This window comes from Calypte anna, chromosome 3 (genome assembly GCF_003957555.1).
Source record: "Calypte anna isolate BGI_N300 chromosome 3, bCalAnn1_v1.p, whole genome shotgun sequence".
Lineage (NCBI taxonomy): Eukaryota > Metazoa > Chordata > Aves > Apodiformes > Trochilidae > Calypte > Calypte anna.
The window spans coordinates 12218503-12246357 of NC_044246.1; the positions used below are offsets into that span (position 1 = coordinate 12218503).

A 27855-nucleotide genomic window follows, 5' to 3' on the forward strand; every position below is an offset into this window, starting at 1 on the left:
AGGAAATCTTGAATAACTCATCTATCTCTGCTATAGATGACATAATATCCTGGAGCCCTTGACAAGAATCACAAATCAGAGTATTTCAGGAGCAGAGACAGAGGTACTAAAATCTCTAATGCTTTCAACTGAGAAAAAGTAGGTCTGGGGCAAAATTTCAGCACAGCCAGAGTGACACACTCAACTGCTTATGCTTAAGATAGTCTAATGAAATTACAGTCTCTGGCATGGGCAAATCCCTCACAGTTCCCCAAACAAAGATTTTTTTTTTAAGCTGTTGATAGAGACAATTGTAAAATAAGCCAACCTGAAGTGGAGGAAAAAGGAAAGTTCTGTGTTCAGAGGAAAGAGTGAAACATTATGTTATTACTGACAGTGCAACAATAGGTGCCAAAGACAAGACAGTGGTCACAAGAGAACAAGTTCTCACTCTCAATACCCACCTCATTAGTAACTGAGAGAACTGACAGTGCAGAATCACAGTACTTCAGTGCCTTGGTTTTCTGGCCAAGATCTTTATAGCACTGAGAAGAAAAAAACATTTTGCTTCTCATCAGACCACTGTAAGAATACCAGAGACTAAAATTCATTTTTAAAAGAACTTGGTTACCTTTGCCAAATACACATAATTGCATTTGGAATATCCTGGACGCATTTCTTCTGCCTAAATAATAAAAACCAGGAAAGAAAATAGACATAAAACTTGTGTGATAACATTTATGTTGTCTGCATAGCAATTTTAGTAATTCACTAAGCTTCCTCAAACATAAGACTGAATCATCCCTACTGTGTGCACCACAATCTGCTCAGCACTTCAAAGAAAAACCTCAAGAAAACAAGAATACTCAAACGCCAAAACAGGCACATGAGATGCTGATACTGAGAACATAAATGTGTTCTGTCCTTCTTGCTCTCCTCTATCCTTAAGTGCTTTGTAAAGACAGTGATTCATTCTACAGAATATCTACTGGATTAATTCACTTACACAGAGATTTGGAAGACACTGCTCTTTCCAGATCACTAATATTTATTTCCTCATCAAAAAAATGAAAGAGCAACCAACATCAAATAAATGAACAAGCAACCAACCGTTCACACTTCATGTAATGGGCAATAAACTATTAATTGAATTTCTGTTTATTTTTCTTTCACAGAACCCTATCTTATAGCTCTGGGCTCACCTTTCTTTTCATATTAACATCTTCTGAAGAGTCCAGCTCATTAAAACAGTTCAAGATTGTCTTCCTTTTAAAGCACATCAAGATGTAGAAGCTTGTAAGATGAGTATAATCCTAACCAATTATCTACTAACCAAGAAGCAGCTTTAATAAACAGCTTTGGGGGGAGAAAAAAATTGCATGACTGAACTTTATAGTAGCTGTAATCCTTGGACCAAAACAATACTGCTTTCACTACAATTGTGTATTTTCAAACAACTGAAAACCAGTTGTCTTTTAGACAGTAATTTAATTTTTGTTGCAGAAAATTACTTAAAACCACAGTTACTTTGCAGCCCACCACAAAATTCCTTGAAGTAATTTCAAATTATTTCTACCCTCTTCACAGTTTGACCTTAAAAACAAAAGGTCTTGAACTGGGAAGGTGGTAATGCATTGTATTGTTCACATTTCAGGAGATCATTCTATCTTTAAATAGACTAAGAACACCGAAAACAAGCATTTTGATAGTGAAGAAAACATGCTTGTCTAATTCCTTTGAGAAACTGTCTGAAAGTAATTGCAACGATGGAAGTTTATGCTTTGAATTCAGTCAAGTGAAAACTTGTATAGTTTGGCTCCAGAAGTAGAAAAGATTCATACAAATGACACTGAAAGATGTTATTCATGTGGAGTATTCTCATAACCATGCACTTAAGCAGAATGCCCAGGAACATGGCTGTATATGACAGAGCTTAATTTTCTACTGTCCCACAAAGGAAATTTCACCTCCACAAACAAGAAAGGCTTCTACTGGTATTCACTGAAAAGACTTCCAGATTTAGAAAAAGAGAAGTGTTCCAATGTCAAAAAGTTTTTGTTGCCTGTCTTAACTCTCCTACAGAAGCTGGCAAATCATGGGTTATTGCTATGGTTAATTTGTTTCAATGGCATATATAATTAATCTGCATATATCCCATATTAAATGGGATATAATTGAAGAAGTCCTTAAAACTAGAGGAAGGGAAGGGAGGTGCTAGCCACTCATTTCCAAACTACTTTACAGTAGAAAAGAAAAATATTTTAGTAGAGAATTCTGTGGCATTTAGGAGATCCCTGGATTTATAACTCCTGAACACAATCTGTTGAGCAGACATCAGGATAACAGTGGCACAGCAGCTGGTGAACTGTCAAACAGGAAATCCCTTGGCTGGGACCTACCTTAAGGAAATTCTGCAATGCTTCTTCTACTGTTGAAGTTGGTGGAGTCCCAAAGAGAGCAGTAGCTACTTTCTTTTCAATCCAAGACAACTGAGCTACCTATAATGAAATTTTAAAAAAAATTATAATATAAATTAAAATAAAATGAAACAAAAGTCTTTACAGTTGCTTCTCAGTTTAAGAGTAAATACTATTCTGTGCCACTGTATACAACCTATTTTGCAAAAGATCTTGTAAAGGAAATGTTATGTTGTCAGTTTGACAGTCTTTTGCATTTTAGAATCTGTTAACAAGAAAACATACCCATTAAGAAATACATGACAAAAACCTAACTACATTGATATGGGATTATTCTCATTATTAGATTTCATAAGAGATTGCCATTTTTTATAACCTAAGGGTAGAAACAAGGCTTTAAGCCTGTTTAGGTTTTTAATGAGACAGCTTAGCATGATAGTCCATATATTTGACTACTTCTCAACATTACAAAAAACTGTTTCTATCAAACTGTGAGTGCTTGTGGGGCTTGTAAAACAAGTTCATTAATAGCAGAGAAGCTGGTGACAACAACTTTTTGAGTAATAGGCTTCATTTTTTCATTTTTTCCTCTTCAAATCCGACAAATAACACTTGCCAAAGACTTCTTGTTTTAGGAAGATGGGCTCCGACACAAACACTTCAGGGAACTGTCATATTGCCACACTTTGTACGTGACTTCTTCCCTTCCATATACTGACACCTGACAGAAACTGCTCTAGCCATATTTGGTTCATTCACCTAAAGTGGCAGAACACACCTCACATCTCTATCAAAGGATGGAGCTACTAAGAAATGCAATGAGAGACTGGAGCCTGTCAAAATAAGAGACATGAAGCCACCATCCTTTGGACACTTCTACTACATCAATAAGGAAATTCAGGATTTTATTCCTTTACGTAAGTATTTGAACCACAACATGGCTCCTGTCACAGATTACAGATCAGTTTAAAAATAGGAAAGCCCAGGATTTTGTGTTTTCGTAGCAATTTCTGGCATGATACAGGCAGTGACAACACCAAAAAAAGGGGCTATAAACAGGCAAAGAAAAAGAGACCCTCATCAGAGACCTGGAGAGGTCATATAGGGATATCTCTTTTTCAGAGGAAGCTTAAGGTTAAGCCTTGAACTTAAGTCTGTCCTAGTGCTATAAAAATTAACGTGTTTGGATAGCTTCAGACTATTCCTGCCTCACTCCCTGGTGTCTCAATCTCTTCACATCTGTTGCTGCCCCTCTCACCTTCTCTAGTTAGTTCCAGCAAGGATGTCACTTGGTTATGGTAAAGTATAAGAAACCACCCTGGCAGAGCTATTTACACCCATAAACCAGAATGCTTCTGTTTTAAACAGACACCAAGCCCTACATATTTCTTGCTGCAAACTGCCCTAAAAATATTATTGTAATATTTTCTATTTGTAATATACAAATAGAGGTCAGCATGCAACAGGAAAATGTACAGGACCACCTGGCCCACCAGCTACATAAGAGAAATATTGTTTGGAGACAGAAAACATCCTGGTCATCTGCTGGGGTTTACGATGCCTTATTTATTAAATGCCATCACTAAGTTCTTTACACAAACCCCCTAAAAATCATATTGCAGAGAGAAACATTGTTAAGAAAACAAAACTTTTTCCTCCCATCTTCTGTTTCTCTCACATTCCGCTCTTGAAGCCTCTGGTTTCTGAGACATATTATCCATGAGATATTAAAAATATTTTTTGCAAAAGTTTTGTTTTTTCGTGTCACTCTACTGCTGCAGTGTTCTGTATTATTTTGGAACAAGTTGTTTTCTGTATTACTAGGTCCATCACATCAAGACAGAGGTAGCTTACAGAGTTAGGAAGAGAAAAAAAAAAAAGAAAAAACCGAAGGGAATATCTATGCCTGCACTGTTCTCTGCAAGACCACTCAAGCCCCTGGAGATCCACACAGACTGCACAGACAGCATTACCACACGTGTCTCTGCTGTTATGCAATAGTGAGGAAACAAAATTGCAGGTTTTCCATGTGGAGCTACAATTATCCATTGAAAACACAAGTTCTTCCCAGCAGTTTTATTTTCTTACAAGAATTAAATCAGAACTGATTTACTGAGGTTTTAGTCCTTATTTTGTTTGGCTTGGGTTCTGTTTTGCAACATTCAGACTTTTAAAAAGCCTGAACATATATGTGCATGGCCATTTTTATATTTCAAATGACACCAACATAATGCCTAAAATGAAATGCATGTAGGCACAACAGTGAGTTTTCTTTAATGTCCACTGGCTCCAGCATTGTACTTTATGACTAATACAGATAGCCAGAGATGTCTGTAATGTTTTGAGTGGCCAGACTTGTATGCCACTGGCTTGATAAATTCATTGCAGCTAACACTAGTCATCCATAAATAAAGTGCCTAGTTTATACAAGTTTTCCATGTTCCTTGCATTGACAATACAGAAAGAAGCATTTCCATTAAGCAGTTCCTCGCCACTGATATTATCCTGGGATGTACACACCTCTCTGTCTTCTTTCTTTCCTTTAGCTATAAAAGGAGCACAATGATACTTTGTGGATGGCTAAAGACAGATGAGGCAAATCCCATCACAGCTTAACCAGGCCCCACCCAAGTCAGTCTGCACCCTCCTATGACTGAGCTGGCACAAAAGACAAAAGAAAGAGACTTCTTTTAAGCAAGACAGTAAATTGTGTCCTGAAGCAATAATGATGAACAGGAAATTATACCCTTCTCCTAACCACACACAAACACAGTCTTTAATTTGAAATAACTTTATTAGAGTAAATATTATGCCATTTTCAGTGAAATGGAAACGTCATTCCTACTTTACCAAATAACTTCATTCAGCATTCTCTGTGTTTGAGCAAGCACAGGTGGCAGAAACTCTGATGCAGCATGCTCTGGTATAGTGCAAATCTGACTTCTACAGTCAAGGTTATTTCAAGTAGTGCAAAGCCTATCTGGAGGCCCACATAAGATTAAGTACAAAGAGACTGTAACTATCATCAGCTTCAGTGGGAGCATAAATCCACTTAATGCATGTTCCAGAAATGGTGTATTACAACAGAAAGGAATAAAAATATCAGCTACTACTGCAAGTAATAGCTACAACAACGAATTTAAAGAATAAAGATTTTCTGTGCAGTGAGTTTTGTTTTTAAAGGTCTCTCAAACTCTGATGTCAGCCCCCAAGCAGCCCAAAAATTCACAAGAGCATTGCAAGGAACACTATGTTTTCACAAAAGATCATGTTTTAATCCATAGGGTTGCTCAAGGAACACTGCTCCCCAGCTGCCACATATGAAAAGAGCTGGCCCCACTGGCACAAGAGCAAAAAAAAAGGGTCTGAGGGACTGTCATCCAACTTCTTAACTTCCCTAGGGCTGGAGGGGAGTAGGTCATGATGACAACCTGGCTTCTGCCAAATAGAACACTTCAATATCCCAAAGCAAACAGAGATGGCTGTCTTGAACTGTGTCTCCTATGGATTTGTCAAACAGCAAATCCATTTATTCTCCCCGAAACTCTACCAGTACCAGAGATGGAAGAAAGCCACACACACAGTTAAACTGTAGCTGACCATAAAGTTGATACTCAGCATGCTCCTAGCAGGCCCCTTATTCCTCTGAAGACCAAGGCAGAAAACTTGGTTCTCCCTTAAAAACAAGGAAATAGGATTTCCTAAGCACCTCTTTCTCTTCCTTAGCCTAGGATCAGCAAAAGTCACATATGAACTAGAACACTGGCTGGAGTTTAATTTTTTTGGTTTTGTCTTCTGTTTGTTTGTGATGATTTGCAAACCCTGCCTACTGACAGCTCTTTTCAAATTCCAGGATGTTTGTACCAAGGAAATTAACCCACTTGGACTGAAAATTCAGCCAGGATTGACTTGACCCCTAAAGGATTTCCTCCTCTGATGTTTCCTTGGTAATAGCTCACTGAAGACAGATCACACTGTGTGATAAAGGAAAATCATCCCATTGATTCTGCTTCAGTAAAACATTACTGGCACCTATTTAAATATCCCCAGAGAGTTTCTTTGTCTGCTCTATTACAATATATTAATGTAAAATTGTATGAAATAATTTTGCAATGTTTTGACTTCTGGAAGAGATTAAGTGGCTGGACAGCAGTTTTAAAATACTGGCTTCCAACACAAATATTCTCTTTCTTGCCAGATGAGGAACCAGGACAGTCTGCACAGCTATTTAAGCATTTATCCAACTTGAATTCCCTGGGCTATTTACTTTCCAGTAAGGGGAGCAGACTTACAGAGCACACAGGCAAAAGAACTGGGTCAATTTGTTTCCTGATGTAACACAAACAGATACCGAGATACACCAGATATGTATCTAACACATGACATGTACCCTGTGAAAAGAAAATCCTGAGAGATCTAATTTTTAACACCCCACTAACATTTCCCAGGGGCTCTGATCCAGTTTCACAAGGATACACTTCTCTGCCAGTTCTGTAATGGCAAGAAGCCGTAAGTCTTAACTAGGTATGTACTTCATTTTAAAAGTTATTCAAAGCATTAAAACACTAAAAAAAAAAAACCAAACCAACCCACATCGCAAATACACAGTTATAGAGGACTGTGTGTATAAAGTTCAGATCCTTGAACCCAAAACTCTAAGGAAAGAGAACTAAATCCTACACATCATGCAGCACAGATCGATTCAATTCCAGTAAGTACTTCTTGCTGATCTGAAAAGCAAAGTAGTTTTCATTTTCCCTTAACAAAAAGAAAGCTAAAATTCAGCTTTGTCCACCAAAGACATTTTAAATTAAAATTACTTTTCTGCTTTTGTTTTTCTTTGGAATAGTAATATCTCCATTTCATACTAAGCACTGGTTTACTTTGCTTACTAAATACTTTAAAGCATCTTCATTACTATTATATGACAATCACATTTTCCTAACATTATCACTAAAGTTACCCTGAAAAAATTATCACTGAGTAAGAAGTTCATATCAGCTCTGGAAAACGAAGTATCAAAATAACATTCAGTAGGGCTCTGCTGTTATCCATTACTAATGATGTTCAACTGTGTTTGCTCAATGCATAAATAAATTAGGGTTTTTTCCCCCTTTTTCACTTCTGCAAAACAAAATGAAAATTAGAGCTATACGTGGCTTCTTGTATACACAGCATTATATGTCACTTCTGGTATACAACATAGATCTCACAGGCAAAAATTTGCTTATTATGAGATCTATGAAATGACTGGTGAAAATCTTACCTACCCAACAGTGATACCATTAGTAATTTTCTAACAAAGCTGAGATGGCACACACATCAGAACAGAATCTTTTTCTTTTGTATAAGTGTACTGGTTTTGTAATCATAAGAGAAACTAGAAACAACAACATTTGATTTTTAAACAAGGTGTCACCAAACTGTCACTGGCTCTGTATCAGAAACAATCCCCCTCTGCTGTGAGGCAATGAAAATCCAGCTTGTCCTTCCTGCTGGAAGGTGGTGCCACAGTTTGCATCAGCTTCAGATCTGGTCCAGAGAGATGAGTAAGAAATTAATCTTGCTCTTTCTGAGTAAGAAATTTGGCATTGCCAAATTGCTGCTTGCAGAGGACTGTGTTACACTGAGGAAGGTGAGAAATGGCAGTCAAAGCCAAATTCTGGCAAAACTCCATGAATCAAATAGCTGTTACTCACACAGCATGCAATCTTTGGATATACAGATTTCAGCCTTCAATAAATCTCCATTTGTCTCCACTATACTTTCTCCCTAAAAGTCTGTTGAATTGATTGTCATTTGTGAAAATGAACTGGAACTCAGGGCTACATCACTTGAAGGGCCCCCCCTTTTACAGTCTCTTGTGTTTTTTTCAGTGAGCCAGCCCAACAGACAGTCCTAGGTGACAGTAATAAGATCCCCCCAAACTAAATGTGGAGTCAAATGGAAATGTCTGACTTAAGTACATCAGGTTACCCAAAAGTGTTACCAAAGCCTATACAATATCAAACATTAGTTATCATTTTAACAACACTGTTTCAGTAAAAGAATATGAGATTAAATAATAGGGTGACAGTAATACCCCTGGAAGCAACTCTTATGAAAGAATAAATAATGTGGCCAATCCTAACTTGACCACAAAGTCAAGGCTAAATTTAAAACTAACCTTTTTTGCTCAGTCATCCCTTTTTCTCCTTTAATTTCCTTGCATAGACTAAACAGGTCTATGAGGAGCATTATCACTTCATCTACAGGTACCACTATAGAGAGGAGTGATAAATTAATTTTTCGAGCATCCTATCATAATCCCTATGCAGAAGAAGTATTTGGAACCAATGCCATAGCCAACAGTCTAATTTTAGGATCATTATCACAACATGAAAATCCACAGTCTGCAGAAAAGGACCAAGGAATTTGCCACATCTTCCATGAGCTTCTGTGACTGTCTACTTCATGAATGGCCAAAACCTGGGCTAGTGGACCAGCATGGAAACCTGCTCATACAGTTCATTAAAAATGATGAGGATATCACCAGTTTCACCTAAGTTTAAGACCTAGCTTCCACAGTAAAGCCTCAAAACTTATGGTCCCCAGTTTTCTACTAGAAGTGTGTAAAAGGCAGTACATTTTTAAGAGCTGACAGCCCTGGAAGTTTAAAAAAAATGTTATTCAGCCCTATACTTGCATTTATTTGTATTATGAAAACCTAAGTGTTCTAAGTGTTCCAGGTTACTGTTTTGTCATGGCAGTCACAGAAGACAAGACTTAAAAAAAAAATTTAAATCAGTCCTTAAGTACTTCAGTGGCTACACCTATTCAGGTGCATTGTTTCACTTAATAAAATGCAGGTCAAGTCATACCCTAAAGTAAATATTAATCTGTGGCTTGAATGTTCAGTAAGGAAGCTCTGCATAGATGTTTCAAGTGTGGAGCATGGCTTTGTAATGATACAGTGCAACAAACCACATGTATTAGTCAGAAAGTGGTGACTCTCACTAACATGAAACAAGTAGTGAGATAAGAACAAAGTGAGGTATACTGAGATTACATATAAAGTTTCCAAAATCCATAGCTCAAGTGAGAACTAAGCCATGAAAAACATTTGGGACTGTTTGACATAAATGGAAGTTGCAGTCAGCTGTTGGACACAACACAGTATAAAAGTCTTTAAGGAATCACTGGTGAGAGAGATGCACTTCAAAGGCAGGACAGCAAGCATACAAAAGGACAATCTTCAGACACTCACTTTTGCATAGCTGATGCTGTTATTCAATAATACAGTCTGATGAAGAGCTTTTTTGAAAGAGGTGGTGTCAATCCTTATTCAGCTTCACTGAGAAAAAATTTAGTTGCTGAAAGTTATTTGAAAGCTAAATATATAATCTGGAAAGCCTGCTGAAAGGTTACTTTGCATTAAGTCTTGTTGCAGACTTAAACTTGCAGACAAAGTTTGCAGTATATCACAACTCCTTCTTTCCAGTTTGCAGGCATTTTGTAGTGACTAGCACTGGAAGTAGCTGGAGGAAAAGAGCAGGGCTGGAATTTACTGCACATCAACAGTTATTATTCTATGATGTTTCACAGTGATCTTTTACAGCATAGACAATGCAAGAACATTTTCTTCTGACAAGACTCCTCACAGCACTAGAGATGAAGCAATAAGGATAAACATCTGAGCCATCAAAGATACAGGCAAAAGAGTAAGACAACTCTTATATTACAAGCACGCTTCTCAAAAAAAAAATCACATCTTAACTTGTAAAACAATTATTCTAATTTTTCATACATGAGTACTTATCACTATTTCATTAATACAATATTTAAAAACACCTGTTTATTGGTATAACATTAATTGTACCTCTTGCAAAACTTTTTTGTGAATTATATATTTTTATGCCTGTATCTTTGTTGTGAGATTCTTCTGAAATTTACCAAGTCACTATGGTAGCTTTGCTGCCACATAATCCCACAGCATGCAAGTACCTTTAACTTCACTTATGGATAGGAAATAAAGTTACCAAAGTCTTTGTTACCAGCCCAAGGCCACCCAGAAAGCTTGTGGCAGAACACGAAACTGAAATTTAGAGGTCAGCCTTCCCTGCTTCCAAATATCAGTTACTTTTCATTCATACATTCAGATAGGAACCCTGAACATGAGGGAAACACAAGCACAGCATACTTAATGTACATGACAGGAAAGGTTAGCAGTCAACATCACAAACATGGAAGTTAATGCAGGAAATGTAAATGTAGTGCTTAATTTAGCTCAAAAGATCTACTGCAATAAGCAGCTACTTTCTCTGAAGTCCCACTACTTCATTTTAAATGCATTACAGTTTTTCAGTATGTATTAATATTAATTTCAATATGTATTAATATGTTAGATAAAACATGACTTACTGAATAGCACCATCTTCCATTTAGGTAATATAAAAAAGGATCTTGAGGCTTAAGTTCAATTGCTTTGTCTAGGTGCTCCTATTAGAAAGAAAATCAGTGTCACTTCAGATGTTTGTTTGGCAAGTATGTTTACAGTCTAAGACGTTTGCTGCAAATCACAAAATAATTCAGAAATTCTCTTGTGCTGCAATACATTTCTAACTTTAAAATATTTCAACTAGGAAACCTCTTCCTCATGAAGATAAAGCACCAAAAAAAAAAAGTTATTTAGCAGCTTTGCACACAGTGTGAGGAGGCAATACTGTATTTAGAACATGACTAAGCTCCAAAGTTCAATGAAAGAACTCAAGAATTTTGTCTTCAAAAGGCAACAAATTCAATATATTAATTTCATTTACAGTTAGTATTAGGAAACTGTCACACACCAAATCAGTTAAATGGCAACCACTCTCTTTAATGGTCTTACATGCCAGCACCCATCACTGAAGCATAGTCTCTTCCACCTTGGAATGTGACTGCCCCAATGAAATGGTACACAGCACAACAAATTGTTAACTATGATGTCTAATTAAGAAAAGAAAATGGTTGTCCTTAGAGTGGAACCGTAAAACCAAGAAAACATCTTCTTCCAAAATCATTTACATTATAGGTCATGAGTATCTTTACTTCTCTCTTTAGTTTGCGAAAGAAAGCTCTTCTTTCTGAATCTGAGTTTGAAGAAAAAAGAAAAATGTTATTTTGCCCCCAACTACCACTTGCCTCTCAAAATAAATTTCACTTCTAAGGTTCTTATATCTTGTTTTTCTGATTAAGCCAGGCATGAAAATATCAGAGTTATGCAGATCTGAGAGTTTATTATTCAATTACTTGTCCACAAACTATTTAGATACGAGCTGTGTTTTCATGCTATTATTTTCCCAAATCCTTAACATTTCCAAATGATTCACATGGATTTCAGTAATTACTTCTGAATAGTAAAACCTCCCTGAGGATGCTATTGCTAACACTGTGGACTCTTTTTAAACTCCATTCTTAAACAATTGCAGCATTTGTGTTGTCATTTTCCCTTTATTCCCAGGTTGTCCCAGTGCTTGGGGCTTAGCTCATGTGTCTCAGCTCACACCTTCTGCTCTCTCATATGAAAGTTCTGTGAAACTCCAAAGCCCTAACATGGACACAGTGTGATAGGGACCAGTCCTAGGCATTCCCCTGGAAGTAGAACATGACTGCACTGACACCCAGAAAGATGGGACACTGGCTCAGAGGGCAAGGGATGGAAAGTGTCTAAACAATGCTGAGGACAACAAGCAGGAGAACAGCACATGTAACACAAACTGCTAACTCTAAAAACACAGTAAAATTTGAAAGGACAGTGTTAAAAAAATATTACATCTGAAGGGTGGCATAAAGGGTGACTACAGAACTGTGTTTGTTCATCACTTCATATTTAATATGTTTTTATTTTTAATGAGCGTTGTTACTCCTTTTTCTTTCCTTGGACTACAAAATAAAACAGCAATCTTAATACCATTCCCAGAATCCTACATCAATTCTTATTGTTTGTAAGCATATAATTTATTTGCATACAAAAAAATAACTTTTTCACTTTAACATCACCACCAAAATAGACCTGAATTACTGTGTTGGAAAAATCTGGCTTTGACACTAAGTAACGAAATAATTTTAAAGGAATATCTTAAAAAACCCAAAACCCTACTAAAAACATACCTTAAAGAGATAACCATTCCTGATTTTGTTTTGTACACTTTCAAACTGAGACATATAGCCACACATAATTGCAAACCTGAGAGGGGAAAAGAAAAACACACACACATACTTTTTGTGATTTAAATAAACCTTTGAATCAGATTACAAAATATTTTAATACCTAATTCACAGATAACACCTGTTTTTGTTCCATCTTGAAGACTGGACTGAAGCTCTGTATGAGCTGTACATATTGAGGAGCAGACAAAAAACAAAACATAGCAGAACAATAATGGAAAGAAGAAGTTTAAATGAAACTGTTGGCGCTGTCAGTGAAGTGAAAAAACAGGGATTTCTCAAAAAATTCTACAGTTTAATTCAGAATGCAACACTTCAGTCTGGCTCCAACACTGCCAGCAGTTTAACTGGACACTTTGTGCTCTGCATTGCAGTGCACTGGGAACATGAACACCATCAGCTGCAGAACCTCTCTCGGGAAGGGAAATCCTTGAGGTGTGCTCAGCAGCAAGCTGTGCAGATCTCAAAAAACATTTATAGTCAACTTCTACCCTATTCAAGCTCCTCTGTGCACTCCTGAGCCTCTAGCATTCTTTTAATATCTTTTAAATTATTTTCAAACATACATATGCATTCTGCTCTAACAGGATTACTACTGATATTACAAACTGCCCATGACTAAGATTATTATTATTATTATGACTACTATTGTTAATATGATTATAATAATTTGGGGACCTTGATAGTGATAACAGAAATGAGAGATTTCTATTAAAAATTACTACTGTTAAGCAGGGATAACTGGAAATATTTTCAGAAGTCCCTACCAATAAAGGTTCAAATTTGCTAAGCAATGCTTTTGTCTTACTGATACTTCACCTACACTTCTATTGCTTTTTCTCTATTACCTCAACAATATTACTTCTATTCCTTTTTCTTTATTACTTCAACAGCTAAAGAACCCACTATGCACAAGGAATCTCTTGCACTTTTTGTACTTTCCTTGGACCTGTTTTCATTAATATTAAGACAAATTTGCATTTCTGTATGAAACTAACAAAACCACTAAACATATATTTAAGCAGCATGAACTAATACAGGTTTCTCTACATTTTTCAGAATTTTACATTTGTGTTAAAATTTTTACAATGCAATACAAAATTAAAACAAAAATTAATCCTAAAAAGGATGAAAACAAGTTGAAGTTTAGAGGAAAACATGAGAGTTATGCAAGAAACTTACCGAGGTAATTATGGTAACAGACCTGCAACTTGTATGGCACACATGGTTTTTAAGCATTACTAAAACTCAGCCTTTTAAAATTTCTTTACATCACATAATTATTCAAGCTCTAGTGAATCCTCATTAATATGTCACTGTGAATGTAACTAAATAAATTATTATATTGCTTACAGTTAGACCTAATGCTTTTAAGTTAGAAATACTCATGCTACAGATTACTGCATTTTTAGGCTGTAAGTGTTCCCAGGTAAGGCATGCAAGTCAGCATAACAACAGTGGGTGAATTAAGAACTCCAGACAGACTGTCAAACACTGTTGAGCAGGATGAATGTTGTGACCAATGTGCACTGAACAAAATCCAGCTAATGGCACCACCACTTCTGACAGTTAAAGCTGCAGGGGGAGCACATTTCATATGGGAACAGAGAGGGAAAAAGCAAGGGGTGGAGGTCAGGAAAGTTCAGGTATTTAGAAAGAGGGGGGAAGGTACTGAAAACTTTATTAGGCTTAAGTAACTCAGGCAACATTTCCCCTATCCCCTTCACTCATTAAGTGCTAATCAGATAAACTCAGCATACCATAGCTAAACGGATTGCTGCTACAAAAGAAAACAATGAAAAGCGAACAAGCTAATCCAGCATCTTGCGGTATTTCCCTGTCTGTGCGTGACAAGAAAGAGGGCCTTAGTTTAAACCAGTTCAAAGAAAAACTTCTACTTACAGCTAAAATCACAGGGGAGGGAAATCCCAGTAAATAAGAAAAATAAGCTAATCTACTAACTTTAAATACATGTTATTTTTCCAAGGAAAAAATATTAGTGTTCTCTATGTATTTGCATTTTTTTTCCATTTTGTACTTTTGAACAGGGATAGGCAGATAATTGGCATTATGTTGGGGTTTTTTTGAGCTACATGGTATTCCAGATATTCATATAATTTCTAAAAAAAAAAAAAACCAAAAGCTGGTGGTTTTTTTTTTTTTTTTTTTTTTTTGGAAAATAGCTTTTAGCCGTTTTGAGTAATTTCTGAAGAGTTTTAAAAAAAAAAACCCAAAGCAAACTTTATTTTCACTGATCCAAAGGGTATATTAAGAAAATTATCAGAAAAAAAATCCAAGGAAGGAACTAAATGGAAATGCTTGCCTTTCGTTCTTGTCACGCAATGCAGAATCCAGCCTTCCAGATTTCGAGCCCAGCTCTCGGCAGAGCGCGGCGGGAGCGCGGTGGGAGCGCGGTAGCCCGCGGGCTCTGGGCGTCCCTCCGCGCTGTCACCGGCCCCATCTTGTGGTGATATTGCGGCTCTGCAAGGCCTCTCACTGTTGGGTTGTTTTTTTTACATTGTCACCTCACGCACTATTATAAAAATTTTGGAGGGGAATGAAATCAATAATAATAATAAAAAACCCCACACAATGACATACAAATATCCTGTGAAATGGGCAAAGCATACAGAGATTTTATTAGATCAAGTGACACTCATTTTCCTCGCCGCCACTGCCTGCCTTGAGCCCTTTGAACATCAAGATCAGAATACCTATTTTTACCATCTGCCAGTGGTACTTACAGAGAAAGTGGGACTAAGTAAACACTGCAAAGAAGCGAGCTAACTGCTGAGCTACTGCTGCTCCTGGGTAATGTAACAAACCAGCCACTGATGTGTTCATCTAAATAAACAAGACGATCACAACCTCATAGAGACTGACACAGTATTTCTGTTAACAAAAAAAAGTTATTTCTAGGTGGAAGTCACTGAAAACATCATGGAAGCACACAGATTAACCACCCACAACTAAAATCTCTTTCTAAGCACAAACACATGCAAACCAGCTCAAAAGTAAGTCTACGTCAGCACCACACCCCTTTGCTACAAACTATTTCACTGAAACTCAGCCTCTCAAAAACCATAGCTGGGAGACCTGGATGCCAAGCGCCCCTCCATAGCTCTCATGTACAGGGTGAGATTGAGGTGAATTAAAATTTTCCCTTCTGGTGTTCCAGAATTTCTATACATATCCAGACTGTGTTAAACTGTAAGGGGCATACCTTACCTGCTGTAAAAGGAAGACCAGCAGGTTGAGCCACTGAGGTTTATCAGGAATGTTTGCAAGCAACCTGAATACCTGAAATGCAAAGATGCTACCCAGGCTTAGACTCTGGCAACCACAGTTTATCCCCTATGAGACAGATTTACAGAAAAGATTTAAATTCTCGAATCCAGATTAAGACACATTAGGACACTCAAATACAGCAAGTTTTACCTTTTCCCTGATAAATTTCACAGGGCCAAAACCAGAAATCACATGCATCTTTCCAGCCTTGTTCTTTCCTCTTCTGAATACACTTCTGTGTATCCCAACTCCAAAGAAACATCTTAACTTCACATAGACTTTGGAAATGTGTGAGTACAGGAGTTACATTTAGAAGTCTAGATGCCCATTTTAGCCTGGCAAAAATGGGAAAGATCTTCTTAATTGTAATTGGTATGGCTTTGTGAATGGGAGGAAAGTTTGTTGTATTTACTAAAGCCAAATAATTTAATTCATCTGTTTCATACTTGTTTTTCACTCCCTCCTCCTTGCCCAAGACACAGGTAGTATGGTTAAAGACCAGTGTGTGGGTTATACAACAGAAGACCAGTGAAAAGAAAATTCGTCTCCATTTCAGTTCTAAATGCATTCCTGATTTTTTCCATCTCTGCAAAGTTCACAGTCTTGTGCACCTCATCTTACTCCTTATCCATCAGTTCCCTCACTCACCAATTCCACACCCTTACATATTCTAACAGTATGAGCAATGCAGGCAGAGCCTCAGGCTTTCTTTTTAATCTGACTTCAATGAGACATCAATTCCTATGTAGGCAGATTTTGCAATTTATATTGCTGCTTATGACACCTGTTGCATTACACTTCCAGAGATCACTTTTACGTACTTGAAACTGTCACTTTCCTACCATGTTATTACATCTATAAAAATGTACCTGATGCTATGCTTCTGTGGCAAAGTACAGTATCACTTTGATAGCACCTCCCTCATGGTGGTAAGGGTATCAAAGCAGCGACTAAGATGTGAAACTGCCAATATACAAAGTAAACTCAGCCAAGGTGAAAGTGAAGTGTTTAGGTGGTTCTTTGTATGTGTTTTTAGTTGGTTGGTTTTTGGTTTGGTTTGGTTTGTTTTTTCCTTCTTCTTGGAGTACAACTGAGACTACATTGTAGAAACTGGAAGAAATGTAGGCTTTATACTAAAAATTCACCAGAGCACTGGAGCTGAGCTCCAAGAAAACATCAGTGCGCTGCTATTCCAAAAACCTACTCCTAGGGGATGCATCATGCTCCTCCTCACAGGTTGGATTACAGACCTGAGCTGAGTTCTTTGTGAAAGTGCCAACTCTGCTACCTCTGCTTCAGCAGGGAGGGAAATGCACACTGGCAAAGGTCAACAGATGGAGAACTTGGAGAAGGGACCACAATGCCCTGAGGCACTGCAATGACATTTCTGAACTGAAATATTCCACTGACCTGCCCTGTGGGAAAGAAAAAAAAAACTAACTACCACAACTAAATTGTGATTTCTTTTTTTGCACACAACCTGATTTTTATCAGATGTAATCAGCTACTCCAGCAACCACACAGTCCTAACGCATGACCTTCCACCATTCTCTCATTTAAATGCTCTACCCAGAAAAACACAGGAATTATGGATCCCTCTGATCCACTTATTACAAAACAAATAACAGCTTTTCAGAAGTAGTTTCTGAATTTGTCTTTCAGTATTTGAAATTATTTTTACCAAAATAATTAAGTAATTTAAAGACTAATATTGACTAACATTAAGCACAATTAACAACAAAAACCTTTTTCGTTTTCCCAGGAGTCAAATAACTGCTGAATTGAAAATTTGTTATACCAAGTTTTGACTGAAAGTACTTCTGCACAAGCTATTCAACTCCTGAAAAATAAGACTGTATGATAGAAACAGATACTTGTAGCTTCTAAGTCACATGTCTCTTTTAAGTCTAAATGAGGTAAAATTAAGGGCAGAAGATTACAAGTGTTTGGTTAGAAACATGGTATGGATCTAATTTTAAGAGATATCAGTAGTATGATAACATGCCATAACATTCTATATTTTTTAAGGAGTTTTGTTTCAGTAGATAATAATTTTTATGCCATTGCACCCTGGAAATATGAAAAATTATCCGTTATGATTCTGTTACTGAGAGTACATGACATTCACTTTTTTGTGGGAAGTTGTGTAAAATCCATTTATGTGTACATGCCACCTAATATAAAGTTTTTCCACAAGAACTTTCTTGCATCTGCATAGCTTCCCATATTTCTGCAAAATAACCCCAGTTACATAGGTTTAAGAACTAGGTAGTAGTATTTCTTAATCTAATAGTTAATCCATTAATTGAATTCCAGGATTAAGTTAATGACATTAGGGTCAAAAGAGTAGTAAACTTTCTTCTGAGTAGTACATTATCCTGTCATCAGGGACTTTACCGTATTTTGTTCACAAGATGCATGAGTAAAAAGTTTCTACTGTACTTCATACATGGAAATGAATAACAAATCTCTACAAGTAACAAAACCTAATATGATTCCTATGATTAGATCCTTCCCCACTTTTGTCTTACTAACACAGGCCAGCCAAAACGTCCAAGCAAGTAGTAATTATTGATGTCCTCAGTGAAACAAATCCATTCTCTTCCATAGTCTTCCTTCTCAGTGAGAGTCAGCTCTGGAACTTGCTTCCATGGACAACCCTGAGCTTGTGAAACTTGTTTCTATGCTTCCAAGTAACCCACATATATGTGATGGAGAAAAATCTTGGGGGAAGCTATGGTTTGGGGAGAGTCTTCACATAAAATTACTAGGTTTTGACTTGATAACTTCACTCCCATCTAAATGAGACACATGCTATATGACTCCTATCAGCAGGTAAATTCTACAGGAAGCCATACAATGGCTGCACTAAGGTGTTTTTTGTGACAAACAAGCCAAAGTTCAATGCAAAGAATGATCTTTTTAATGGAAACTGCACACGGGCTTTCTTTGCAAAGCCTGTAACAAGTTCTCCCAAGCTAACAAGGAGATGCAAAATTCTGGGCAATCTTCCAAACTCCCCCCTAAAATAAACAAAACAACCCAGCAACAGAACCCTCACAAATATAAAAACTCACTTGTTTCACAAAAATGATTGTTTCGTTTTAAAAAAATGCACTTTTAAGATGCCTCTACAATTTGTGTTTTCTGTAATGGTAAAGCTGTAAAGCGGTGCCATCCAAAGCAACTATAACACTGAATTTTTCTCATAGCACTTCCAATTAAAATCTGGATTATAAAGATGCTTCTTGGTCCAAGAAGAGATGTGAGGATTCACAGCTATCATTTGGGAATCACTGACCCACAAAACCATTTTCTTTGAGGCTTTGGAAAACAAGAAGACCTGCAACTGGCTGATGCCAACTTTTGCATGCGAGTTTCTTCACAATTTGGATAATTGACACTGGCTGAATAAAGCAATGAGACACTTAGAATATTTACTCTGCCTCTCTTTAGGGTGGTCATATAAATAATGAAAGTTTACATTTACTTCAGTTATTAAGAGGTCACCATTAAAAAAAAAAATCTTAAGGTTTTTTGATCTCATTGGCAACTACAATGTTAAGTATGAACAAATGTTTTCAAAAATCTGGATTCAGACATGAAAATTATTCTCAGCTGCAGAAGTTCATTACCAAAACTGACTGGCTGACTACATATTTTGCTCTGTTCTTTCTGCATGTATTTTATCAAATTTAAGTTGAGGATGAACATTGGTTACTTGTCAGTACTTTGATCTGTCATTTGGACAGTTTTATTGCTGATGTATTTTATGATAGTTTTATTAAAAAAAGATATAGGTGATCTACTGAGAAGATACATTTTTTCTGGTTCTTAATTAAAGCAAATATAAAAAGTATAGTAAGACAGCTGAATTCTAGGCCTATATTAGCAAGAGTTTGCTCACCAAACCATTCCACTACATTCTCCTGGTGGGGACTAAAGATACATTCTATTTCCTCAACATCTTATAGTAGTTCCACAAAGCAGGAAAAATCCTACTCTGATGTTTTTATCAGTGTAACTCCACCTACAGCAGGGCTTTATTGGAACAGTTATGGCAATCAGTGTGTGAAAGAAGCATATTTATGTGGTAAACAGAGCTTTCAAGCAGCAGGGACAGGCTTCCAAAAGAAACTTTTGAAGATGTCTATAGCCCTAAATCTTACTTGTGAGGCACAGTGTACATTTCTCATGAAGAAAACTAAACCATAAAAAAGTGTCATGTTATACAAGGTTTTGTAGAAGAATTATTAAGAGTCAATATTCAAAAGCACAGCAGTGAATGATCCTTTTCAATGCAGAGGAAAGGCAGGAAACAGTTTTAAAGACTATTTCATCTCCCAGTGAGGTGTTCTCTATTGACTGCAAAATACTGAAGTAATTGACCCTAAAAGTGAAAATAAGAGCACACATCTAAGCTAGGAATATGAGATGGATATTAAAGATATGTATTTATTAGAATTGGATGGCATATTTAAAGGCATATATATATATGAAATGATAAAGACAAATTGCAACTCACAAAAGATATGAGGCAATAAGAAGTTCTACAAATACAGCAAAAGGAAAAGAAACACAAATGAAAATACAGAATGATTAGCAAGACAAAAGATGAAACCTACAAGGCTGGATTCAATTTCTTCTTTGCTTATATTCTTATATTCTCCCTACCCCCCAGGGGCTAACTGTAAGTAGAGAGCAAGGGAAAAGAATAGGAGTATCATTTAATCCTCACTCATTTGGTAAGCCATAATATATTAAACAGTTTAAGAGAACATAGAAATAATGCATGAGTGGACGATGAAGATTGTAGCTTTACCAAACATGAGTTTAAAGCTCGTATATGTGCTTATCAAAATATCAAAAGCCCTGAGAAACAAGAAAGTAAGATTAATAAGAAATCAAGCAAAACTTTCCTTAGTCAAGATTGGAAAAAAGGCTTCCTCATCAGAAGATAATACAGAATGAGATAACTTCACATGAAAAATGTAAAAAAAAAATGTTAAGAAACAGACTGGCTTATTTTACACAGGCTAAAATTATTTACCTTATACATCTCCAGAAAATTTTATGGTGGTGCTGAGATGAAAAGGAAGGACTGAGACAGCATTGCTTTCACTTTGAGCTCGTGCTCATGCTGAGATTCTCATCTGTGTATCTAATCTCCAATTACAGCCAACAGAGACCCAGTTCCAGTCACTGGCTCTTTGCCTGGACACAGAAGTCCAATGTGCTCTCTGCTATGCCAAGCAAATATCCTGACATGTCAAATGGTACATGTTGCCCATCAAATCTCCATCCCTCATAAGTGGAGAACAAGTCCCTTACACTCATGCAGATACATAACAGAGACAGTACATTTAGTTGTTGGTCCAGAGTTGGGTACAGCCCTTCATCCCTGACTTTAGATAAAACTGGTACATTCTTCTTTCAGTGACAACCCACTAGTGATCCTAATATTTTTGTATAAGTATTTTTTATGTTTTTTCTTTCAACTTTTGTTTTCTCTCCTACTATCCTTTTTAACTATGGATTTTGTATTACTTTCTCATATTATTTCTTCATGCCTTAGTTGTATTACACTGTTTTGTGGTCACACACAGCCTTAGCCATTCATAATTTTTTTGTAAAATTCTGTTTGCATAAAACTTATGGCAGTTTCTACATGGAAGATTCCCTGAAGCCTCATTTTCTGTTCACCAGTATTAAAATGCAAAATATGTTTAGATAAGATGGATAAATTTGCGTTAGATAGATCTGACATAGAGCTGACTACCCAAATTTTCTGGGTAATGCAGAAAGTCCCAAATGAGTGCCAAAAGGCAAATATAGTTGCTATCTACAAAAGAAGGGAAGGGGTTATAGACAACCAGCTTAACTTGAAAACACTCCAGGATGGATTATTCTGTAAGTACAGAAGCACAAAAAACAGTTAAACCAAATCTGTCATGAACAAACAATATATTTTTTTTTCTTTTCTGACAATATAAACAAGCCTGGAATATAAGAGGAATGCAACAAACGGGATATAGATTGACCATCATGCTGCCTTTGGCTTTATCCTACCTAGTGTTCCTCAAAAACTAATTATGGAAATATTGTTTAGACTAAATCACCCATAGGCAGGGCTGTAGATCCAGGTTCATGTGAACCTAAGCATTATTATAGACATTGCACCCATTTTTGTGCTGGATCCCTTATCTTCCAGTAATTTCTTTAATTTTACAACACAACAAAATTTTTAAAATAAAGCTGTAATCTGTGAGGGGATGCAAGCATTTAGAAACCTAAATGGCCTCAATAAACCTGAGAAATGGTCTGAAATCAACATGAAATCAATGAAATGTGTGTAAAATACTCTACCAAGGAAGAGGAAAAAAATAGAACAAAACAAGTCCATCTGGCTAAGAAGCAGCACAGCAGAAAATGGGATCACAGACTGAACAACACTTGGCAGGCTAAACAAAAACATAAAAATGTCTATTTAGAGCAGGAAGTCCATTCTGCTCAGTATTCAGAGCCTCAGTTAGAGCAGTATGAGTATGGGGCACCACATTTTAAAAATTATCCATCAAGTCAGAAATACTTCAGAAAAAAAAGGCAAGCAGATAAAATATTCAGAAAAAAAATACTACAACAAACTGTTCAACTCTGTGGTGACAGTCTACACTAACAGAAAACCACCAGTTCAGCAGTAACTGATAAAATCCTCACATTCACTTGCAACCCAGATGCAAAAAGGATAAAAACTGTAAACCATGTGGAACTCTATCGCCTGCTACAAGAAGCAGTAGCTTACAAACCAAAAGATTTTCCTTTTAAAACTCTCAAATAGGCTTTCTGAGCTAACCACTGGAACACGTCTCCTGGCGCTCGTAAAACTTCCCTTGCCAGATGTGCCTGCCAGTACAGAATCTCACATCTCAAGTCCAGCAACATATAAACTTTTATCAGCTTAGCTGCTGCCAGTGAAGTTGTATTTATATTAGGAGATTCTGTTGGTGTCATGGGCTTGGGTAGAAGAGAGGGAGGGGCAGGACTTCTGCTTGCATGTGATTTCATGGCTATTTACACACACAGGTCCAGGTGAGAGGGGTACACCAGAATTACCCTGAAGCAGTGACCATGGCTGTGGTCAGACAAATATCAGAAATGCCTGTAAAATGCTTTCAGTTGATGCTCAAGCTACGGGCTTCAAATCCCTTTGCACTGAGGAGAGATGTTCAAATGATCCTCTTCTGTCAGTTTTGCTATCATGGTGGCAACCGCCAGCTGAAATGAATTAACAAGGTAAGGTGCAAAAGCAAAAGCTCCTGTCTTAAACAGCCACATCAACAGCTACTGCTAACAGTAGTCTAGGCTTCATCTCCAGGCAAGCATCATCATTACTTCCAAGACATGGAAAAAGAACAAGTGCAAATCTACCTGTGACAGTAACCCAGCACCCCATTGTTATACAGTGGGTGTTTGGATCACTAGTTGTTATAAACAGAAGGAAAAAAATTATCATAGAAATATGGCAATGCTCACAGGAACACTGTGTGGAAGAATAACATATCCATCTTTGAAGTTTAGAAAAGAAGAGACCAAGCCAGAGTTACCTAATTAAAAACATCTGGGTCTAATTAAATATCTAAACCTGAGCTCAGCTGACATGTGCTCCCTTTATTTGCAATGGAGATGTTGTCAACTGAACCTCATGAGAAATTCATCTCACCCTAATGCAGATGGACAAAGTGGACTCAGATGAACTGCACTCTAGAATTGTTAGCCAATCTAAAACTTTTTTAATTTTAGATTCTGAAGGGAGCCTGGGATAAAAGGATTTAGTTTAGATACCTGAAAGTCAAATGAAATCTCATCCTACATGCATAATGGCAAAATCAATGAAGAACACAGAAACCAAAATGTAAAGAAAAAGCTTACAATAATAGAAAAGAAATCAGAAGCTCAGTAGAATTGATTAATAAAATAATACAGAGAAGAACTATTAGCTAGAATTCAGCAGAATTATCTTTTACCTTATAATGTTCATTTGATAAAAAATATTTGCATTTGTAGAATTTGTTAGTTCTGGAAAGATCTACAAAATCAATCCAAGTGCCAAGTTTGGAGGAAAAATTGTATAATAGAGTATAGAAGGTAAATGGAAAACTATGACTTCTTTGAGCAATAACATACAGGTTTTAGGAAATACTTTCATCTAAATTTCTTGGTACACACCGAAATATGGTTGTGTTATATAAACTGAGTGGTTTCACATGCTAAAGTAAATGCTTCACAGAACACTTCAATGTAATTTTTAGCTGCAACTGGTAACAACTGAGTTCCATACAACTGTGAAAATCTACAAACTAAAGAACTATGAAATATATCTAAAATTGCAGCATGATAAACTTAAGTCATTCTGGGCACTATTTAGAGCCGAAGACAGTTTTTTGTTGGATTTGATAAATACATGTAAGTTTGCAAAAATGCACACTTCATCTAACTTACCACTGGTGACTCTCAGCACTCCTGGCATCCAGCTGAACAGCCTTTTCAGCTTTAATCTTTCCTGTAAATGGAATACAATATATTAAAGGATTTATCAAACTCATGCTAAGCAACACCCAAGAACAAACAACCTGACATACTTTAGTTGCAAAATAAAAATTGCTTTCTGCTCTTGTAAACATTTAGATGGCAAGATAACACCCTGGATTTACAGCATTTACACACTCATACACACACCCACACATATATATGCAATTTTAGTATCTTCTCTTCTAATCAGCTAAAATCAGGGAAGGATTGGACTGGACTGCCAAAGGAAGCTGTGTCATCTGCAAGACAGAAGACCCTCAGAAGCACATTAGAGAAACACCTGTCAGAATAACCAGCAAAGCTATTTCCTTCCCTGGGTACAGGAATGAAAAACGTGAAGTTCCTTTCCAGCACAAAGACTTCCATGAAGTTCCACCTTTAACTGAATAAAGATTGCAGTAGGTGATTTGATCAAATCCATGCTCCCAGTGAGAAGTTCAGATGAGATGCTTGCTGTTTGCAAAGTCTCAGCTGCAACCACTTAAGCCACACTGACATTTCTGTATTGTGAGTTAACTTCATAAAAACAAAGAACAGCATACACAGTCCTCCAACCCAGTGGAATGAAAAAACTCACAAAACTACTGCCAGCACCCCCACAGTCTCAATCTCTCTGCACCACTTCCAAAAACAGAGATGAAAACGGCTGCCGCCACCCATCGCTTCGTGACAATGAGCCAAACTGGGCTGGTTACTCAACACCTAAGACCAAATTTCATTCCATCATTCTTCATTTCTCCCCGTCCTTTGCTGTGCTATGTGCTGTTATCTTTCATCAGTTGAGGCTACGTGTAGTCACTGGTAAAGACAAAGTGTCCAATAGCAAGATTTACTGTTCTAATTTAGTTTGTCTGCATTGCACTGGGTGATTTCCATACAAAGAAGCCAAGCTGCTGTTAAAGCAAAGACCTTATCAACTAAGTATCTAAGACGGTGCAAGTCTTCATGAATATCTAGATGACAGAAGGATAGGAACAAGGATCTTGGACAAGCTGAGGTTGGCTATGGAATATCTAATGGCAGCACAAAGGCATGACATGGCCTTTAAGGATGACCAAGGGCAGCCAAAACTGCTTGGTCAGTGATGTTGTTACTGCTGACAGAACAAAAAGTATAAAATTGGAACAGAGTCACAAAAGATAAAATAACCTGAACATGGAATACACTTATAAAACCTGAACGTGGTGCAGCAAAAAAGGGAGAGGCAACGGAGAACAGAGAGAGAGAAGTGTTACCAGACACAGGCAAAAAGGATTATTATAAGAACAGTGGGTAGACTGGAAGAGAGTGACACAGGTAGAAAAGATGTAATTTTTATTGTAATAAAGAGGCCCAAAACTAAAAGTGACATGTGCACTGTACCTCTATCCCCTATGCATCCAGATAGTTGAAAGAAAGGGCAATACTTTTTAAAAGAAGAAAGAAAAAGTGCTGTGAAGAAGAAAATCAGAACCTTGTTGAGGTCACACTGTCAAACAGAACACATGGGGAGAGATGCCTGGAGGTACATCTACTGTCCCATGACTTCTGTTTCTTGTCAACAGTTTTTCCACATTAGCAGTTTCATTTCCAACATCACCACAAAAAACTCCTGCTGATATGCTGGTATGATTCCTTTTCCACAGGAAAGCAGAAAAACAAACCTTGACTTTGCCTTGGCACTTATTCATTCTTCTTGCTTTCTCAAGGCTGTAATTAAGAAACCGTGCCAACAGTCTCTTCTTTTCATATTCTGTATCCATCTGATGCTCAACAAAATACAGGATTTTAAGACACAATCCAGAGTCAACAACCTTCAACTGTGACCCACAATAGGACTTCAACATCAATTTCAGTGAGGAATGAATGGACTGAAGTTGTATACTCTGGCAGTTTATTGTGCAAAACATTGTAACAATACCAATGCTCTCATTTATTGGACTAGAAATTTCCTTGGATTGGAAAACCTAACCAAAGTCCAAAACATGTTTCAGTACATTCAGATAGCATTCTGCATAAATATTTTTCCTCTGCTTACCGTCAGTAACATATTTCCTCTTCTGCACAGCATCAGTGGTCATCTCAAACAGATCTCCATAAGATCGTGCAAGTCTCCAAAGAAAGTCCACACAGTTTTCATACTGAAAGTGGAGGACAGATGGGCAATCAAACTGACCAGACATGATTTAAAGCTTCCTTTCCTAATGCTTAAAGCAGGTTATCAGAATATGGCATAGATATTTGGTTATTTTGTGTCCTTCTATACTACTACTAGTTTATGTGAGAGCAGATCACTTTTTCACAAGCAAAGAAGACAGCGCTTTGAAATACCCTTCATTGTCTAAAGGTTTAATTTCATAAATAACTTTTGAAGTTGTTTGAAAGCAAAAGAGATCCGTGGATGATGTGACATACACCTGCTTTAGGTATGCCACCAGCATGACGCTCAGACACAATTAGTTTGTAATCTATCATCCTAAGTATTTCAATATGCAAATGAAAACATAATCAGGATTAATGTTTACCAAGTAAGAATTAACAGATACACTGAATTAAGTACACTCAGAAATTTTATCTGGAGTTACAGGTGTGCACTGTAAAGTCAATGGAAAGATTCACAAGAAGTATGTCAAAAAGGCACATTACAGGCTCATAGTTTGATTTCTTAAGAACACTGGTTACTACTTAATTCCACAGGACTATCTCACAGAGACCATTTTAAAACCAGCAAAATTAAGTAGCATTTCTAAGGAAAAAAGCCTATGATCTTTTGCATGCTGGAATACATCAAACAAAGCCTCAAAGTTATTGAGCCTGGATAGGCTTGTACATTCACACAACATGAGTATTGACACCACCTTGAAATATTTATTTTTCACTATATGTTAAAAATATGTATGAAATTTCATCTTCATTTCTCTGTGCACTTTAATGCTTGTATTAAGGAAGTTCTCATAAGCCATGCAAAGCATAGCAATAGCAATATATTTAGTTTATCCATTAATACCTTGTCATCTTTCTCAAGCAGCAATCTGAAGGCCTCCTTTTTATCATCCTCTGAACCCTTGTGCAAACTGTCCACCTGCTGTAAAAGATTAAATAACTCTTCTTCTGATTTCACAGTAGCATCAGGTGATTTCATACATTCCTTTTCTTCCTCAGAGTCTCCTTCAGAATCAGTATGAGCTGTAAGATAACTAAAATCACAGAAAATAATAGCCATGTTTTCAAAAACTATTGGTAAAACATTGTGAAATTCAAATGCAAAAATTCTGAAGTGCAATTTCTTCCACTTGCCCAACCTTAAAGGAGTTTTTATTTGTGGTAGCAAGATGATTATTACTGTTGTTGTCGTTGTTATTATAAAACCTTTCTCTTCAAAGGGACAGCACGTATTCCAAACATAACAAGCAACTAA

At 36.8% G+C, this 27855-nt stretch overlaps 1 protein-coding gene across 1 annotated transcript in view; it reads right to left on the reverse strand.

Annotated features, from left to right (window-relative positions):
• The window catches only part of RMDN2 (regulator of microtubule dynamics 2), a 49502-nt gene that overhangs the window by 13370 nt on the left and 8277 nt on the right, over positions 1–27855 (reverse strand). The window contains exons 3-10 of the mRNA XM_030448069.1: positions 27445–27634; positions 26476–26578; positions 24369–24429; positions 12525–12600; positions 10797–10874; positions 2379–2477; positions 611–664; positions 444–524 (exon numbers count right to left, since the gene is read on the reverse strand). Coding sequence (XP_030303929.1) covers positions 444–524; positions 611–664; positions 2379–2477; positions 10797–10874; positions 12525–12600; positions 24369–24429; positions 26476–26578; positions 27445–27634 — 742 coding nt within the window. The remainder of the gene's footprint in view (positions 1–443; positions 525–610; positions 665–2378; positions 2478–10796; positions 10875–12524; positions 12601–24368; positions 24430–26475; positions 26579–27444; positions 27635–27855) is intronic.